The sequence below is a fragment of the Nannospalax galili genome, unplaced genomic scaffold, assembly GCF_000622305.1.
Source record: "Nannospalax galili isolate Female #2095 unplaced genomic scaffold, S.galili_v1.0 scaffold996, whole genome shotgun sequence".
Classification (NCBI taxonomy): domain Eukaryota; kingdom Metazoa; phylum Chordata; class Mammalia; order Rodentia; family Spalacidae; genus Nannospalax; species Nannospalax galili.
In genome coordinates this window covers 412103-430371 of record NW_008339436.1, presented here as the reverse complement: position 1 = coordinate 430371, position 18269 = coordinate 412103, and the positions used below count along the sequence as shown (strand labels likewise).

The 18269-nt window shown below is 45.9% G+C and overlaps 1 protein-coding gene across 1 annotated transcript; it reads left to right on the top strand.

The window, feature by feature from the left end:
* The first annotated feature begins 4183 nt into the window (after positions 1-4183).
* Mrps24 (mitochondrial ribosomal protein S24) lies at positions 4184-8486 on the top strand. Its single transcript, XM_008834042.3, has 4 exons — positions 4184-4318; positions 4386-4457; positions 4558-4669; positions 7939-8486. The coding sequence occupies exons 1-4, from the start codon at positions 4280-4282 to the stop codon at positions 8220-8222; spliced, it is 507 nt and encodes a 168-aa protein (XP_008832264.1). The 5' UTR covers positions 4184-4279; the 3' UTR covers positions 8223-8486.
* Positions 8487-18269: the final 9783 nt, after the last annotated feature.

The window sequence follows — 18269 nt, the reverse complement described above, 5'->3', positions numbered from 1 at the left end:
GTGCTGTGGGGGCTGGAGAGATGACTCAGTGGTTGAGAGCACCTACCTAACTGCTCTTACAGAGGACATGAGTTCTGATCAGCATCCATATAGGGTTGTTCACAACCACCTTTTAACTACAGTTCTGGGGATCTGATGCCACCTTCTGGCCTCTGCAGATGCCCACCCCTTGTCATGCACACACACACACACAATCCTTTTTTAAGTGCTAAGGTCTTCTCTACAGGAGGTTCTGCAGATAAAAGTTTTGGGGGATTTCCCCAAATAAAAAATCCCACTAGTTCACAAGCCTACTGCAAACTGTAATCAGCTAAGAGAAATTTAGAAAGCATGTGAGCCTGCCTTCTCCCAACAAAGATGAGGTCCATTGGGCTCTGTCAGGGTCTAGAACTACTGTTCTAAGAACATGAAGCAATTTCCTGCTACAGGTTATGATGTGGAGAACAAGGACTCAGAGAAAGCAGTGCTATCCCCAGCTCTGCATAGGTGGTTGTTCATGTGTGGGCCACTCACTTCTTTGCATAGCTGCTCCACACCCAGCAGTTCCTCACCTAGCCACAGAGACCTAGCCCCCAAACCCTCATCATAACATGGTTCTGAACTCTCACCCCACCATCTGGTATAGGAATCCCAGATATAATAGGAGAGCACATGAACTGGAACAAGGCTTGCATCCAGTTACTAGTTGTGAGTTTGAAGCCTTCCATCTTCTCATCTGTAAAGCCTGAAGATACTGCCTTCTTAGCATGATGAATTATAGAAATAGAAGGCATCAAAACACAAGCCCAAGCTATAGGAAAAAGAATGTCTCCCTTAAGTTTCCATTTAGAACTAGAGAGGTGGTTCAGTGGTTAAGAGCACATACTGCTTTTCCAGAAGACCTGAGTTTGGTTGCCAGCATCCACATCAGGCAGCTCCCAAATGCCTGTAACTCCAGCTCCAGGGGTTGTGACAGCCTCGTCTAGCCTCTGCATGTACCTTCACACATGTGGCACACATACACATACATAAAATAAATCTTAACATTTTTCCATTGGTTGGACTGAGGAAATGGCTCAATGGATAAAGTGCTTGCCATGCAAACATGAGGACCAGAATTTGGATCCCCAGGACTATATAAAAGCCTATAATTTCAGTGGTCAAGAAAGTGGCTAGCTAGACTAACTGAACTGGAGAGCTCCAGGTTTGCTGAGAGACCCTACCTCAGTCAATAAAGGGTGCTCGAAGAAGACACCATCAACCATTTGTCTCTGCATACCATGTGCAAGTGAACCTACACATGTGTGTTTCCACATGAACATGAATACATACATACCACACACATAAAAATTTCCAGACTAGCTGGGGTTACAGGGAGACCCTGTCTTCAAAAAAAACAAAAAAACCAACCAAAGCCTAAAACAAACCCTTAACTGCTCACTGTTTGAATACGATGTATTTTTCCATTTCATTTAAGTGGCCAAGACCTTACTCGTGCTCTACCACAGAGCTACACCCCCAGCCCCACAATAACCATTGCTGTCCCGGTTTTACAGATGAGGGAACCTGAACTTGGGGAAGTTGTCATTGTCCATGTGGATAGTTCAGATGCCCAATACCACATCCTCTCCATGTTGGAGCAAATTCATAGAATCTATCAAACTATAAAATGATCACACTTTGGGGCTGGAGAGATAGCTCAGCACTTAAGAACACTGACTACTCTTGCTGAGGACCCAGGTTCGATTCCCAGCACCCCCATGGTGGCTATGAACCATCCTTAACTCCAGTTCCAGGGTTATACAAAGCCTTCTTCTGACTTCCGCGGCATTGTATGACAGGGGTGCACTCACATACAAGCAGGCAATACACTCATCCACATAAAGTAATAAAAATTTAAAAAATTTAATCACACTTGACCTGCGCTTGGTGCATGCCTGTAGTCCCAGCACTTGGGAGGCAGAGGCAGGCGGATCTCTATGAGTTCAAGGCCAGCCTGGTCTACATAGTGAGTTCCAGGACAGCTGGGGCTACAGGGAGACCCTTCTTCAAAAAGACAAAAAAAAAAATTATCACACTTTATGAGACAATTAAGAGCACTGGCTGCTCTTGAAGAGGACCTGGGGTCGGTTCCCAGCACTCATATGGTGGCTAACAATCATCTGTAGCTCCAGTTCCAGGGAGATACGACACCACCTTTTAGCCTCCATGGGCATTGTATGCACACATGGTGCACTTACATACATGTAGGCAAAACTTTAAAAAAAACATAAAATTTAAAAAAACCCCTCAGTTTAAAGGGATTCCTGAGGAAAAATTAGGAGTGTTTATAGTTGCAAGGCATTATGTATTTTGGAAAACATCACATTCCCACAAATCCCTTTATCTAATATTTGGAACAGTTGTAAGCCATAGTCTAAACAAGACTAAAACACCCCTAGTGAGGGCTAGATGAAAGACCTTCGTCTTTTTTTAAGAATTTTTGACAACCCAGATTCAATGACCACAGGAATTTTGACCCTGGACTGAACTGAAGCCAAGAGACAGGTCACTATGCATCTGCCCCACAGTTATTGTAGGCAACTAACTATCCACCTTTGTTTCCATTTCCCTCCCCATAAGTGTAATCTGCCTCCCTCAGGAAACACTGGGGTGCAAATACCATTAGCTGACTGATGAGATCCCAAACAGCCAAATGCCCACAGCTTCAGGTGATTCAGTCTAACACAACTAATAGCAGTTGCCATTAAATATTCTGTTTGGTTTGGGGACAGGGTCTCTATAGCTCTGGCTGGCCTCACGCTCAAAGCAATCCCTCCTTCTCAGCCTTCCAAGTGCTGGGATTATAGGAATAAGGTACTATTCCTGGCTATTTAAATACCTTCATGATCCTAATGGCTCTAAGAATTGTGTGTGTGTGTGTGTGCACATGTGGAGACCAGAGTACAACTTTGCTGCGAAGTAGGTTCTGTTCTTCCACATGGACTCTGGGGATAAAATTCAGGCCATCAAGCTTATGCAGTAAGTGCCTTTAACCATTGAGCTATCTCACTAGCCATGTGGGTAAATAATGAAACTGAGGCTCAACTGTACAAATGTAACAGGTCTGTATTTTGGTGAGTGCAAAGCCAAGAGTAGAGAAAGTAAGAGTAGAGAAAGATTTACTACCTGTGGGCAGATAGTGTGGCATATACCTGTAATCTCAGCAATTGGGGGTTAGAGGCAGGAGGATCAGGAGTTCAAGGTTAATCTTTGCCACATGCTGAGTTCCAGACCAATATGGTCTACTTGAAATGCTGTCTTGAAAACAAGTCAAACACTTTTGCTTGCAACAGGCAAGGAACATGGGAGTTATTTCCAAAACAATGCCCTTCTTGAACACGAAAAGAATGGGGACTTTATCTTGTACATATTTATATACGAGTTGGGTTAATCCTAAGTATGATCAGTTAAGGAGTACAGTTCTGATCATGCTCATTTTAAAGTCATAATTTAAGAAGATAAGATTTAATATAAGGGTTTGCTTCTCAAGGTTCCTACCTCCCTTAGTAGCTAACATGAAGATTGTTGTAACAAAAGCCTGCCTCCAGAGCCCACCTGTTTTCTTTAGGATGGTGAGTTCTAAAAAGAAACTATACACGCGTTATTTTCCCTCTGACTTTAATAATTACTAGATAGCGATTACACTGGCACCGCTCTAGCTTCAGTACTAACAGGCCCTGCGATAGCCCCCACCATTTCCTAGCTACTTAAAAATTTCTTTACTTACTTGGCCGGCAGTCCCATTGAGCTACATACCCAGTACCCTGCCTCTCCTTCCCCTTAGCCAGCCCAGCAACCTAATTTCTGGGATCTGCTTAGCATGGTGTCAAACGACTGTAATCCCACCACAAAGGAGTCTGATGCTGTAGTATTAGAAGTTCGGGGCAGCGTGGGCTGTTCAGAAATTCAAAACAAAAACAAAACCGCTGGCTCTGGTGAGAGTCCATGCCCTGAGACGTCGGAGGACCGGCTCGTTCTTTCTTGCCATTCTCTACGGAACGCCATCGCGTCTCCTCCCGCCCGCTCTTTGAGGGCGAAACCTCCAGTTTGGTGTCATCAGATTTCCGCGTTTGAAGTCTAACGCCAGGAATGTCCTAGGCCTGGCAGGTAACACCGGAGAATCGTCTAGCTCCCGGCTCCCCACGCCCCCTTCCTTCAAGCCGGGTCCCGACAAAGCCCCGCCCAGGTCCGGTTTGCTCTGGCTCGGCTTCTTTCCTGCGGCTGCGCAGTGGCACGTCCCGCGCTCAACTGGCTCAAGATGGCAGCGTCCGCATGCCTCCGCCGGCTGGGGCCGCAGGTGAGTGGCTGCGGGGCTGGCGCGCTGGGGTGCTGCCCGGGATCTGCTCACGCCCCTCTCTCCGCAGGTGCTGCGGGTTTGCAGCCAGAAGCCGCCATGCGCCTGGCGCGCTCTGCACGCCTCAGCTGTCTGTGCCAAGGTGAGCGCGGCCGGGCGGTCCAGGGTGCGGGGGACCCGGTGGGGCGCGGTTGCCCAATGACCGCCGAGTGACCTCCGAGTGACCTCCGCTCTACTCCTAGAACCGGGCGGCACGAGTGCGCGTGAGCAAAGGGGACAAGCCGGTGAACTACGAGGAGGCGCTCGGCCCGCACCATATCGCCCACCGGAAGGGCTGGCTGTCGTTGCACACTGGTGAGGCGACTGCGGCTGCCTACCGTAGACCCGGTGTGCGACCGGTCAGTCTGACTGTCGTGCAAGCACCGGACACGTGAAGCATGTCGTGGGTGACATGACATTTCAAAGTGGTCATTAAGGCCAGGATCAGAAATTTGGGGAGATGGCTGAGTGGGTAAAGTGCGTGCTGCTCAAGCACGGAGATCCGAGTTCGCATCTCAGCACCCGGGTCGAGAGGAGAGGAGAAGAGACAGGCCATCCTTGGGGCTCACTGGTCAGCCAGTCTAGCCTAAAGAACAGCTGTCTTTCTCAGAGTGAAGTGGAGTGCAATAGGGGAACACACTGGATATTGACCTCCGGCCTCCACTCGGGGAGCACACCTACGCACACAACCGAACACCCTCAGGACACATAGATAGGATGTTGAAAGGAATTTGAAATGGCTTATTGTATGAGAGTTAGGGGCTCGTGAGCCCTCACAGAACACAAATTCTTTGCATGCCTGCAAACAAGATTTTTCATTGCTACAAGTCAGCTGTAATTTGCAGAGATGTAAAATAGCTCAGGGGCAACAGGAGTGAAGTCTCCATAGAATTATGGACCTGGAAGACTGTGCTCTAAATAATGCAAAGTTCACCAGAGCACACAGTTTTCTCTGCAGGTGTGTACTGCAGTTAACCTTCATTATTCCCAAACCCATATTTGCAGATTTTTAAATCCCCCCCCCATTTTATTTACATTTATTTCTCTCTGTGTGCGTGATGTGTGTGTAGGCGTGCATGTGTGCATGTGCCACAACACACATTTGGAGGTCAGAGGACAACTTGTCTTGAGTCAGTTCTCTCCTACCTTGTGGGTCCCAGGAATCAAACTCAAGTTGTTAGGCTTGGTAGCAAGTGCCCTTACTTGCTGAACTGCCTTGCCTTCCCCCCACTCCCCCCTCTTTTTTTTTTTTTTAATAAGACAGGGTCTGGCAATGTACCTCAGGCTGGCCTAGAACTCACATACTTCTGCCTCATCTTTCCCAGTGATAGGTTTATAGGTATGTCTATATCACAGCCTTACTTTATTTGTGATTCTGGCATTTGAACCCCCAGATCTTGCCTTTTTTTTTTTTTTTGGTCTTTTTGAGACAGGGTCTCCCTGCAGCCAAGCTGGCCTAGAACTTACTATGGAGACTAGGCTGGCCTCAATCTCACAGAGATCAGCCTGCCTCTACCTCCCAAGTGCTGGGATTAAAGATGTGCACTGTCACACCCAGGCCGCACACTTTTTACTCTGGTGGTGGCAGACACTCATAACCCCAGCCCTTGGGGAGCAAAGGTAGGAGGCCCAGGAATTCTATATGTTGAGACAAGGTTTGATTTTATAGCCCTGGCTAGCCTAGAACTCATTGTGACCGGGCTGGCCCAGAACTCACAGTGATCCACCTGCCTCTGCCCTCCCAAGTGCTGGCATTTAAAGATATGCACCACCCCTCCCAACAGCCTTGCATATTCTTACACTGATTAAAATTTATTTGTAACCTCAAAGTCAATACTCTGATACTTTGAGGGATGGGGCAGAGCAAAGCTCACATGTGGGTTCCCAGCTGAGGTAGAACACACTCTTATACTGTAAAAAGTACTCTTTTCATGGCCTATAGCTAAACCTAAGAAATGATCATGACTTTGTTGGGGATTTGGCTGTTTAAATGGCCCTGAAGTCCCATCTAGTGTTCCTGAGCTCAAGACTGAGGTGCCTTATGGAGAGAACATTTGTTCGATGAGCTTTACTCAGGCTTGAGTTCCGAGAGCTCAGTATTAATGAGTTGGCTGTATATATTTAACAGAGTGTCTTTAATCAGAAGGGCATGTAAAAGTAGATTATGTTTTCATCTGTTGATTAAAAACACTGTGACTAGAGACTTGCACAAATCTTACCTTGCATTCCCCTGTAGGAGCAGTGGTTCAGAATTCATTAGCTTAGTGTTTACAATGACATAGAAGACAACTGAACTAAAGAGAACCTGTATTTTGTCCAAAATGTGAGTTCTCACCTTGAATGTTAGAATGCACCTGTGAAACTTACTTAAAATACAGATTCTTCAATTCACTGCCCAAAAGTAAGATACAATTTTTGGTCCCTGAATCCATCACTTCATGTTCTTATTCTGAGGTCTGGGTGTTGCTGTGGAATCTCTTGACAACATACTGTAAAATGGCAGGTACCCACTGATCGAAGCCTGGGACATTGGAAGTGACTGTTCCTAATTTCAGAAGTAGGTGGTGGCCTCATCTCTTTGACCCATGGGGTTACTCATGCAGCTGAGGAAGATGGGAAGGGGGTGCAGTATGGATGGAGGTTGTCACCAGAGTTTGTGCCTTCCCTCGGGTCTCAGTCTTTTCTAAGTAAGGAGAATGATAGTGCTTCAAAGGATTGGTTTGAGAAGATGTTGCACTTTGTATTTTGTTTATTTTATATATATATATATATGTGTGTATGAGTGTATTTCCTGCATGTATGTGAGTGCACCTGTGTCGTGCAATGCCTCGGAGATCAGAAGAGGGCTTCAGATTCCCCTGGAACTGGAGTTAAGGACGGTTCGTAGCCACCAGGTGAGTGCTGGGACTCGAACCAGGGTCCTCTGCAAGAGCAGTCGGTGCTCTTAGCCGCTGAGCCATCTCTCCAGCCCCTGGATTTTGTTTGTATAAATTGTGTGTGTGTGTGTGTGTGTGTGTGTGTGCGCGCGCACGCGCGCGCGTGCGCATGCAAATGCATGCATGCATGCAACTGTGGAGGTCAAAGGACAACTTTCAGGAGTCAGTTCCCTCCTTCCACCTTGTTTAGGCAAGGCTCTCTTGTTTCTATTTGCTTCTGGTCCTATTCTCTTTCCACCTCCCATCTTGCTGTAAGAGTGCTGGGATTACAGATGTGAGCCACAGCATCTGGCTTTTTCTCTGTGTGTGAATCAAATTAATGGATTTACTTAAAAGTATGTGGATGAGGGTTACTTACAAGAGAGCATGGGAACTCAAAAAACTACGACACTGAAAGTATAACTGGCTTTTTAAAGAGGGTTTTGGGTATCGGACTCAGGTCATTAGGTATGTATGGCTAGCATGTTTACTTGCTGAGCCACCTCACCATCTTTGAACTTCTGGATTTTTAAATGTTATTTATTAGAAGAAAGGGAAGAGGCTAGGGGCAAGGGGTGTGGTTGAGTGCCTAATCCTCTTGGACATAAGGTCTGGAGTCTATGAAGCCTGGTTGGCAACAGGGCTGACTCTGTGGTATCTTCTCTTTAGGTAACCTGGATGGAGAGGACCATGCGGCAGAGCGAACCCTAGAGGATGTTTTCCTTCGTAAGTTCATGATGGGCACCTTTCCAGGCTGCTTGGCTGACCAGATTGTCCTGAAGCGCCGGGCAAATCAGTTGGACATCTGTGCCCTGATCTTGAGGCAGCTGCCGCCATACAAATTCTACTTCCTTGTGGGCTACAGTGAGACACTACTGTCCTACTTTTACAAATGTCCTGTGAGACTCCACCTCCAAACTGTGCCCTCCAAGGTCGTGTATAAGCATATATAGCAGGATGCCCTTTCTTACATCAAGCTGTAGCCTGCAAAGGTCCAAAGTGTGGGAAAGAAGCAGAGTCAGGGGAAGTGGCTGCCCTAAGGTTGGAGACCTCAACTCCAGGCCGCTGTTGAATAAAGGGCCTGTTGTCTTGCCTCTCTGTCTTTTCCTTGTGGTGTGGGAGCATGAGTAAGTTTCTTGGAAGGTGCTTTGAGGTGTGCAGGGAGGCTGCTGCTGCCTCCCAAGTGCATGGATTAAAGGCATGCGCCACCAGTGGTGGGGGCAAAAAGACAAAGACAAAACCAAAAAACCTGTGCGCCACCACACACAGCAGCTGCTCCCTTTCTTAGCCCAGGGCCACCTGCCTGTGGATGGCACTGCCCACAGTGGGCTGGGCCCTCCTACACCAATTAGCAATTAAGAAAATGTCCTCATGGCCACAGGCTGGTCTGAGCTGGGAAATTCTCCAGGTGAGGTTCCCAGGTGACTAGGTTTTCGTGAGTTGACAGCTGAAACCAATTATGACAATGCGTTTATGACTCTGCCCTTAGTTTTTCATCTTGATGATCATGTACACTGTTCCTCAGTTCTGTTGGTTTGGCATATAATACATGGATTGAATTCTTACAACCTAATGACTTTAACTTCCTTCATATAATAAATTGGAATTGTGAAAACACTTAATTCATTTTTACTGCATTTGCATGCATACTGATTTTATACCATTTCAGTGCTCTTAAGAGATGATAATGTCATTGGCATTAAATGTTTACTGTGGAGTGTGTGTGTGATGTTCACTAGACTCTTCTCAAAATCAGAATGCAGCATTATTTTATATTTTATAATTAAGCATTCATTTGCTAGTAAATACTGCCGAGTGTGAGAACAACACATTTTGTATTTGTTGTGCTGTGCTGTTAGTATGTTCATTACACATCTTTCTAAAATCTTTGCCTCAGCTCTACCCTCCTTGGGCAAGAGTCATTTTGGAGATACAGGGCAAGTTCATGAATTCAGGCAATATGTGTACAAGTGCTGTGGGGTCCTGTGCTGGGGCTGCAGCGGGGCAGCCTGAGGGACTCTTCCGCACTGATCTTGGAACACAGGATGCAAACAGATGGAGATTTACAGACTAGCTTTTCTACTAACAGAAGCTGACTAATAGGAAGACGTGGCTCTAAGTTCAGCCACAATGGACTTCTGAGTGCTTCGGGGTAAGTTAGACGTTTACACACACAGCTGTAATGGAAGGGACACTTACCTGACAGCTGTGCCACAAACAACCTTCTTACTGCAGAGATGGCAGCAATCCCAAAGTCATGCTTTGCATCTTCTGAAGGAGGGATGCAGAGCTAAGCCCGCACACTGAGGTGCTTCATCCAACTTCACCCAGTAGGCAGATCCCCTCTCAGGAAGGCATGGAAGAGAAGTCCTCCCATGCAACCTGAGGCCAGGGAAACCGATGTCCTTCTAACAGTCCTGCCAGAATTTAAATTAGCATTGAAATTAGGCTCAGGCTTTTAAATTTTTTTAATTTATTTTTAATATATGTGTGAGTGTTTTGCCTGAATGCATGTAAATGCAGCCATACATGCAAGACAGAAGAGGGTATCGGATTACCTAGAACTGGAGTTAGAGACAGCTGCCATGTGGGTGCTGGGAATCAAACCTAGGTCCTCTGCAAGAGTAGCCAGTGCTCTTAACTGCTGAGCCACCTCTCCAACTTCAAGCCCAGGTTTTTGTATATCCCAATTAATGGTTGTAAGTGGGTAAGAAGGATGCAAAATTGTAAAGGGAAACTAGTTTGGAATTTTAATTTTGTTCCAAATAAGCTGCTACACAGAAAATCCTGTGACTTGATTTTTAAAAAAATATTACTTTTTGTGTATGAGTGTATTGCCTGTATGTATGTAAGTGCTAGCGGAGGCCAGAAGAGGGTATTGGATCCCCTGGAACTGGAGATATTGGTGGCAGTTACCCACCATGTGGATGCCTGGAATTGAACCCCAGTCCTCTATAAGAGCTCTTAACCACTAAGCCATCTCTCCAGTCCCTCAATTGATTTTGTTAAAGCAAGCTTTGTGTAGGAAAGTAAATTGGAGCCAGATATGGTGGTGGTATACCCCTTTAATCCCAGCACCTGGTCTACATAGTTCTAGGCCAGCCAGGGCTACATTATGAGACCCTTTCTCAAACGACAGCAAAAAAACAGAAAAGTAAATTGTATTTTTCCTTTTTTTAAAAAAAAAATTTTTTTTTTTGCTTTCTTTTTGTCTGTTTTGTTGTTCAATGCCCATAGAGGCTAGAAGATGGCATCAGATCCCCTTGAACTGTAGTTACAGTTGGTAGCCATCGTGTAGGACACATTTAAAACAGTCCCTGTTGCTTAGTCTGTCAAGTCCAAGGTTGAGTGCCTGAGTCATAGGAGTGGAATCGGAGCCCACCCTACACTTCAGCCCTATTCTCATATTCTGAGAGAAGCCATTCTCCCTTCAGGTTGGTCTTCACTCTGTGTGCTGGTTAGTTTTTATTGTCAGCTTGTCACAACCTAGAATCACCTGGGAAGAAGAAAGCTCAGCTGAAGAATTGCCTTGATCAGATTGGTCTGTGGCTGAATTATGAGATGTGTCTTGACTGATCGTTGATGTGGAAGGCCCAGCCCACCAGGGGTAGCACCATCCCTAGGCAGGTGGAATTGGGTGTATATGAAAGCTTGCTGAGCATGAGCCAGAGAGCCAGCCTAGCAGCCTTCCTCCACAGCTGCTGCTTCAGTTCCTGCCTGAAGTTCTTGCCCTGACTTCCTTCATGCTGGACTGTGACCTGGATGCATAAGATGAAACAAACCCTTTCCTCCCCAAGTTGTTTCTGATCATGGTTATAGCAAACTAGGACACCCTGATCCTCTGGGATGGCCCACTGATCACCCTTCCTAGCCTTTGCTCTGCCATTCTTCTCTTGAATATCCCTCTTTTTCTGTTTTTTTGCACACTTCCTCACCTCGGGACGTCTTTGCTGACACCTGCTGTCTGAACTAGGGTCTAGACTTGGGCTCTATGTGGCCGAGCCTCTGTCCCTCTAGCTGTACTCTACATTCTCAGAGGCAGGGCCATGTCTCACATTGACTTCTCTTTCACCATGAGCTGCATGGCCAGGTACTAGAGGTCAGTGACTAGTTTCTATTTCAGGAATTAGAAAATTTTAGAGTGGAATGGAAACATGTGGCACTGGGCTCTTTCATTTACTAATAACTCAGAGGCCCGTAGTTTTGTAGCATTTCAAGGCCAACAGTAGGACTCTTCTACACAGAGGACTGGAAAGAGTTCACTTAAAGTTAGAACTTTCATTAAGAAAACTTATACCCAAGTCAGGCCTGTTCGAACATGCCTTTAATCCCAGCACTTGGACAGCAGAGGTAGGTGAGTCTGGTCTATATAGGGAGTTCTAGGCCAGCTGGGGCTATATGGAGACCCTGTCTTTAGAATAAAAAAGAAAGGAAGAAAAAGAAAAACTTAACACCTACAAAGGTGTATGCCTTTGATATTTCCCATTAAGGAAATAAAGCAAGTTTGCAAGGCATTCAAGGTTCCTATTTAGCCTTTATGTACAGAGTTCCTTAGGCGGTTGGCCAACTTCAGCACCTTCCCCCTCCTCCTACCAATTTTACCAACCCATGGGTATGCCAACCTGTCACCGCCCATGCAGCCAGGGGCTCTGAGGAAAAAACACTGCATCTGAATTACTCATTTTTAGACTTGAACAACTGGGTTGTTTATTAAAAGGCAAAGTGCTTTCAAACAACAACCAAAACGACAAGGAAATGAAAATGTGTGGATTGGAAATGGTAGAAATGCAGGGTGTCTCCAGAAAGACTGGACAAGAACAGTGCTCCCATACCCCATGGTGTCCTTGGTGTCCTGTTCTCAGGGTCATCTGCACCAACCATAGCATTTGACTCTCAACAGGAAACTAACTGTATCACCTGAGTCATGCACTGTCAGGTTTCTGGAGCCTTCCTGCACTTTCTATCTGTGGCCTTCCCAGCATTGATGTTGGCAGTCACAGTCAAATTTTATTTTATTTTAATTAATTAATTTGAGAGAGGGTCTCCCTGTAGCCCCAGCTGGCCTAGAACTCACTATGTAGACCAGGCTGGCCTCGAACTCACAGAGATCTGTCTGCCTCTGCCTCCCAAGTGCTGGGATTAAAGGCATGCACCACCATATCCAGCACAGTCAATTTTAAACAACTGTCTGGCTCATATAGAAAAGAAAGAGCTCATGGCCCTGGTTCATGTAGGTCCCTGTCTCCTTTCTATCTAGTGCACAGACCCAGTGCTGGACTGTCTGTGGAGTGAGTCTCTTCACTGTCCTGCAAAAACAAGCAGATATAAAGACAGTAATTTGTGACATCAGCAACATGGGACATCTCTCTGTTCAGAGAACAGTGACTCACACACTCGCACTGTGTTCAGCAGACAGATCTTTAGTAGAGAAGGGCCGCCCTTGGAGCTGTGGATCTGGCAGTTTTTATAAGCTGCCTTACCACTTAGCTTAAAGGATAACACTTTTCCTTGTTTTAAGCCTTCACACAGTATGAAAGAGTGCTTGTTTAAAGAGTATATCACTTATGATGTTCAGACTGAACCACAAAATTCAAAAGGAATGGGGAACTTTGAGTGCGTTGAAATGCTCCACATCAGCCTAACACTATAGGTGGAAGGTTACAGAGGCCTCAGGGAAATCAGGCCACACTCCAGCAACCTGCTGTGGCCTCGCAATCTCTCTCCCCTTTGCAACTGCAAGGAGCTCAGCCCCTTGATGCTCAGACTCAAGGCAACTTGTATTTAATAAGTTTACTCTTATCTAGTGCCTTCCTCTGTGACTTGGTATCCAGATTAGGTCACGTGGTATGAAACCATCCTAAAAACATTTAACAAGGACTGGAGAGATTGCTCCTTGATTAATAGTATGCACTGCTCTTGCAGAGGACCTGAGTTCTGTTTCTAGCACTCACATCTCCCTGTAACTCCAGTTACAGGAGATCCAGTGCCTTCTTGGCCTCTCAAGCATCTGCATTCATATGAGTGTGTACACATACACACACGCACACAGGTAATCAAAAATAAAACTAAATTAAAAATTACAATTGTCGGGGGGTGGAGAGATGGCTCAGCAGTTAAGAATGCTGATTGCTCTTGCAGAGGATCTGGGTTCAGTTCCCAGCATCCACATGACAGCTAACAACTGTCCATAACTCCAGTTCTAGGGGATCTGACTCCCTCTTCTGACCTCCACGGGCATTGCACAAGACAGGTACACTTACACACATGCAGGCAATACACTCAAACACATAAAAATAAAATATTTTTTAATTACAATAGTAAGAAACATATAACAGCAAGAAAAAATCGACCAGGACGGCTGAGGGATGGTATTCTCTGGATGGAAGGGCTTAGGAACTGGTGCTGGGAGTACTGGGTCTTCTTGCTGTGAAGCTGTGGACTCCAGCCTGCCTCCAAGGAGCCATGGTGCCCATTGAGCACTGACTACCTTTGGGAGCTGGTTCCACTGGCCCTCTAGGCCCCTCTAGGCCCCTCTAGTCTGTCCTACCCAGGCAGCCTCTCTCATATTAGGAAGGAGCTAGCTCTGCTCAGCACAAGGATTACACCCTTAGCTTGATCTTATTCAACCTGGACAGGTTGGAAGATTTGCCCCTTCAGTGTTCATTGGATAGTTGGTGGGAGGCATCCAGTAAAAAATAAAGGCTTTGATGTATTATTTACAGAAAGCATCAGAAACAAGTAAATCAGTTGTTTAGGCCGCCTAAGGAACAGCCTACCTTGATCGCTTCCTTCTCACAGAGTGTAGTCAAGGTAACACAGACAGGAAGGTGCAGGAAGAGCTGCCTCTCCTGGCACAGGTGGTGGTACAGTCCACTGACAACTGCTGATCGGATCTCTTCTTTGGGCCTGCTACAGTGTATATCATTGAGCCCAGGAGGCAGGCAGAGCCAGAATAGAAACACTGGGACACATCCTCAGCAAAGTCCATAGACAGAGCAGAGTAGGACTGAGAGATAGTCTAGCCAGCCTGGGCAGCTGCTGTGAAGTCCTTGCTCTAGCATTTTGCCCTGTCCTTGCAGAGTTTCAGTCTGCCACTGCTCAGTTGTGTAGGAAAAGGAGTCCTGTCCTCAGGTTTATATGTTTCCGTTATGGCGCAACCTGAATTTGCCTCCATTGGACAGGATTAATTATTTATTTTTATTATATTAAAATTAATTATTTTTGAGACAGGTTCTCCTTATATCCCCAGCCAGTCTGGAACTGGCTATGTAGACCAGGCTGGCCATCTCACCTACCTCTGCCTCCTGAGTGCTGAGATTAAAGGTATGCAGCACTACACCTGGCTAGTTTATTTTTTGACAATTCCTACTTGTATATAATGTATTTTGGTCATATTCACCCTCCCCCAGTTCCCTTCTCTGTTCCTTCCTGCTAAACCCCTTCTTCTTTCAAACTAGTCAGTTATTCACTTTCATGGTTGTTTTATTTTAGCTTTGGCTTAATTTTTTTTTAAGTTTTTGATTCTTTTTTTATTTTAATGTGTGTATGAGTGTTCTGCATAGATATTGAGAGACCTGAGTGACTCCATCTTGGATAAAAGCTCCATAGGACTGACCCAGCCCTGGGCCCTGTTCCAAGAAAAACCACAATACTTGAAACAGAGAACAACTCCCCCGCCAATGGTCAATTAACCAGGGAAAGAAAAGTACTAAAAGTCCAGGTATCTTTTCAGATTTCCTGAAGCCAGCAGTTTATGGTTTGGCACTGAGCTGCAACCAATTAGATGCTTGCCAGGCTGGAGACCCTCTACTCCCCTACTTGCTGCTGAAATAAACCTATGAAAACCTCTGTCTCCCAAAGCAAGGGTCTCACATCTGAGATCCGCTGAGTCGGTGACAGAGTGGACCCAAGCTTAAGCTTGTAACAATAAAAGAACCCTTGTGTGTTTGCATCGGTCGGCTCCTTGGTGGGCTTTGGGGTCTCTCGAACTGGACACAACAATATAAGTGCACCTGTGTGTGCAATGTGCACAGAAGCCAGAAGAGGATGTCAGATCACCTGGAACTGGAGTTATAGAGAGGTGTTAGCCACCATGTGGATGCTGGGAACTGAATCCAGATCCTTTGCCAGTGGTCATAACTGCTGAGCCATCTCCTCACCTCTGACAGTTAAAACATTTTTTGCCACATTTATTTATTTATGAGGAGGGCAAACATGCCACGGCACTTACGTGGAGGTCACAGGACAACTTGAGGAAGTCAGTCCTTTCCTTCCACATAAGGATCATGGGCATTGTCAGGCTTGGCTGCATGTTGAGCCATGTTCACTGACCCTGTTTTTGCTTTTTTGTTTGTGACCTACTGAGTTTAATTAGGGCTACTTGCATGAGCATGGGTCAAGGGTTATTTGCTGGACCATGAGTAATTCTTCAGGGTCTGCATTGCTGAAGAAAATGTCTTCCCTGTCTCAGCAACCATTAAATGCCAATAGCTCCTTGGAAGGGTAGGGCCTCATGAGCCCCCCGCCCCATGCAAGACAGACTCTTGATAGACCCAGTCTTGTATAGGTCTTGTGCAGGTGGCCACAGCTGCTGTGAGTTCACAAAAAACACAGAGACTAATAAAGTCATATTTTTTCTTAGAAGATGTTCTCTCTTGCCAAAGCACTCAGTATTGTTCAGAAAGCAGGTTTCAGCTGGTCAATGTGGCATTAGAGGGAGATCTCCCTTATTTAAGGTCCCTGACTACAGTGGACCAGCCAGAGTCTCTGCTGTGATCTTCTCTGTAGTGGCAATGAGCCAGGACCTTCTGGCAGACTTAATAACTTATCTGGGCACACTGAGCCTATCAGCTTATGGATAACACACTGAAGAGTCTGAAATATTAAGCAGTACAATGATCTCAATTCCTACTGGGCCATCCATTCATCTGCCCATCCATCTACCCCCTCCCTGCATCTTATCATCCATCTCTCACTCCATCCTTCCACCTCTGCTCTACTTTATTCCAATAAAAGTAAGGGGGTCACTGAGCATGGTGGTATTCACCTTTAATCCCAGCACTCTGGAGGCAAAGGTAGGTGGATCTTTGTGAGTTCAGGACCACCCTGGGCTAAATAGCAAGTTCCAGGCCAGCCAGTGAAATCCTGTCTCAAAAAAAACCCAACCCAAACCAAAATAAATAAATAAATGAGCAAAAAACCTCCATCAAAATACAAAACAAAACTACAAACCAACAAACAAAAACAAGGAGTCAGCTAGTATTTCCAGACTTATTCAGCTACTGAGTAGAGAAAGAGAAGGAACTAGAGAACAAATTAAATGTAAGGAAAGAGAGAAAATGAAAGCTAAAGGAATTCACGTCAGCTGATTTTATTAGGAACATCCCATTGTGTTAAATGTCAGTAACAGCAGATAAGGGATTGCTGCTGAGAGTTGAAAAGTGAGTCTGAAGCAGCACTTTGGTAACATAATGAGTAGACGACAACATGAGGCACCAGTGTCAACACTAACAGCAGAGGCTCAATCTCTGCATGGCACGGGAAGCAGGCATGCAGAAAACACCTGCTCTGCACTTCCTCCCTACCCAGAAGGACCTCAGGGAAAGGGAATAGGAGGCATTTGAAAGAAGCCAGGAGCTGGAATGCCCTGAGTGTGGATAATATGGACCATTCAGTGCAAGCATATATACATACATATATATATATATATTTTTTTTTTTTGGTCTTTTTGAGACAGGTCTCCCTGTAGCCCCAGCTGTCCTGGAACTCACTATGTAGACCAGCCTGGCCTTGAACTCACAGAGATCCGCCTGCTTCTGCCTCCCGAGTGCTGGGATTAAAGGCGTGCGCCACCACTCCTGGCCTAAAAACTAATATTTTATTTTTATTTTATGTGTACAAGTGTTTTGCCTGCATGTGAGTGTATCACATGTATGCAGTTCCTGCAGAGGTCAGAAGAGGGCATCAGATCCCTGGAACTGGAGTTACAGATTGTTGTTAGCCGCCATGTGGGTGCTAGAAATGGAACCTGGGCCCTTTGTGCAAGCAACCAGTGCTCTTAACCACTGTGTTATCTCTCCAGCCCCAGCAATGCTTCTTTTTACTTGCTTATTTTTTTTTAATCATAAAGTTACTACAATAGTGGGGCTGGAGAGATGGCTTAGAGGTTAAGAACACTGACTGTTCTGCAGAAGACCGGAGTTTGAATCCCAGCACCCACATGGCAGCTAACAACTGTCTGTGACCAGTTCCAGGGGATCTGACGGCCTCTTCTGTCCTCTGCAGGCATTGCACAACATGGGTGCACTTACCTACATGCAGGCAATACACGCATACACATAAAATAAAAATAATAAAATATTTTTTTAAAAATACAATAGTAGCCGGGTGTGGTGGCACACGCCTTTAATTCCAGCACTTGGGAGGCAGAGGCAGGTGGATCTCTGTGAGTTCAAGGCCAGCCTGGTCTACATAGTGAGTTCCAGGACAGCTGGGGCTACAGGGAGACCCTGTCTCCAAAAGACCAAAAAAAAAAAAAAAAAAAAACCAATAGTAAAATAAAATCAAAAGAATGCACAGAAAGCTCCATGATGCCCTCCTTACACAATTACTCTCTGTAAGCAAGCGCACCACCTGCTCTGTCCTCTCCAAAACTGTATTACCCAGATAAACAGTTAAGCCAGATTCTTTGCTGGAATTCAGACCATAGGGAGGGACAGGAGGGACCTCTGGGGAGAAGCCACCTTAGGGCCAGGATTAAGGATCCAAAGGCTCTGAGATAGAAGAGCCAGTCCCTTGCAGCCCCATGATCTCTCAGAGGCTCCCAGGGCCTGGCCTGAGACAGACTAGAATCTCAGAGGGGCCAGTGACAAAGAGCAGGCCCTTGTTGCTGACATCTTGCTCTGACACACAAGGACCAGCCTGGCCATGTTTGTTGGTTCAGTCATGCTGGCCCCTTGGTCTGTGCTGTGCTGGTCTTGCAGCTGCCATGAGTGGTGTGC

Coding starts and splice junctions, on each gene's coding strand:
- Mrps24 (XM_008834042.3), top strand. CDS start 4,280: ATGGCAGCGTCCGCATGCCTCCGCCGGCTGGGGCCGCAG. Junction 4,319..4,385: donor TCCGCCGGCTGGGGCCGCAG/GTGAGTGGCTGC, acceptor CTCTCTCCGCAG/GTGCTGCGGGTTTGCAGCCA. Junction 4,670..7,938: donor CTGGCTGTCGTTGCACACTG/GTGAGGCGACTG, acceptor TCTTCTCTTTAG/GTAACCTGGATGGAGAGGAC.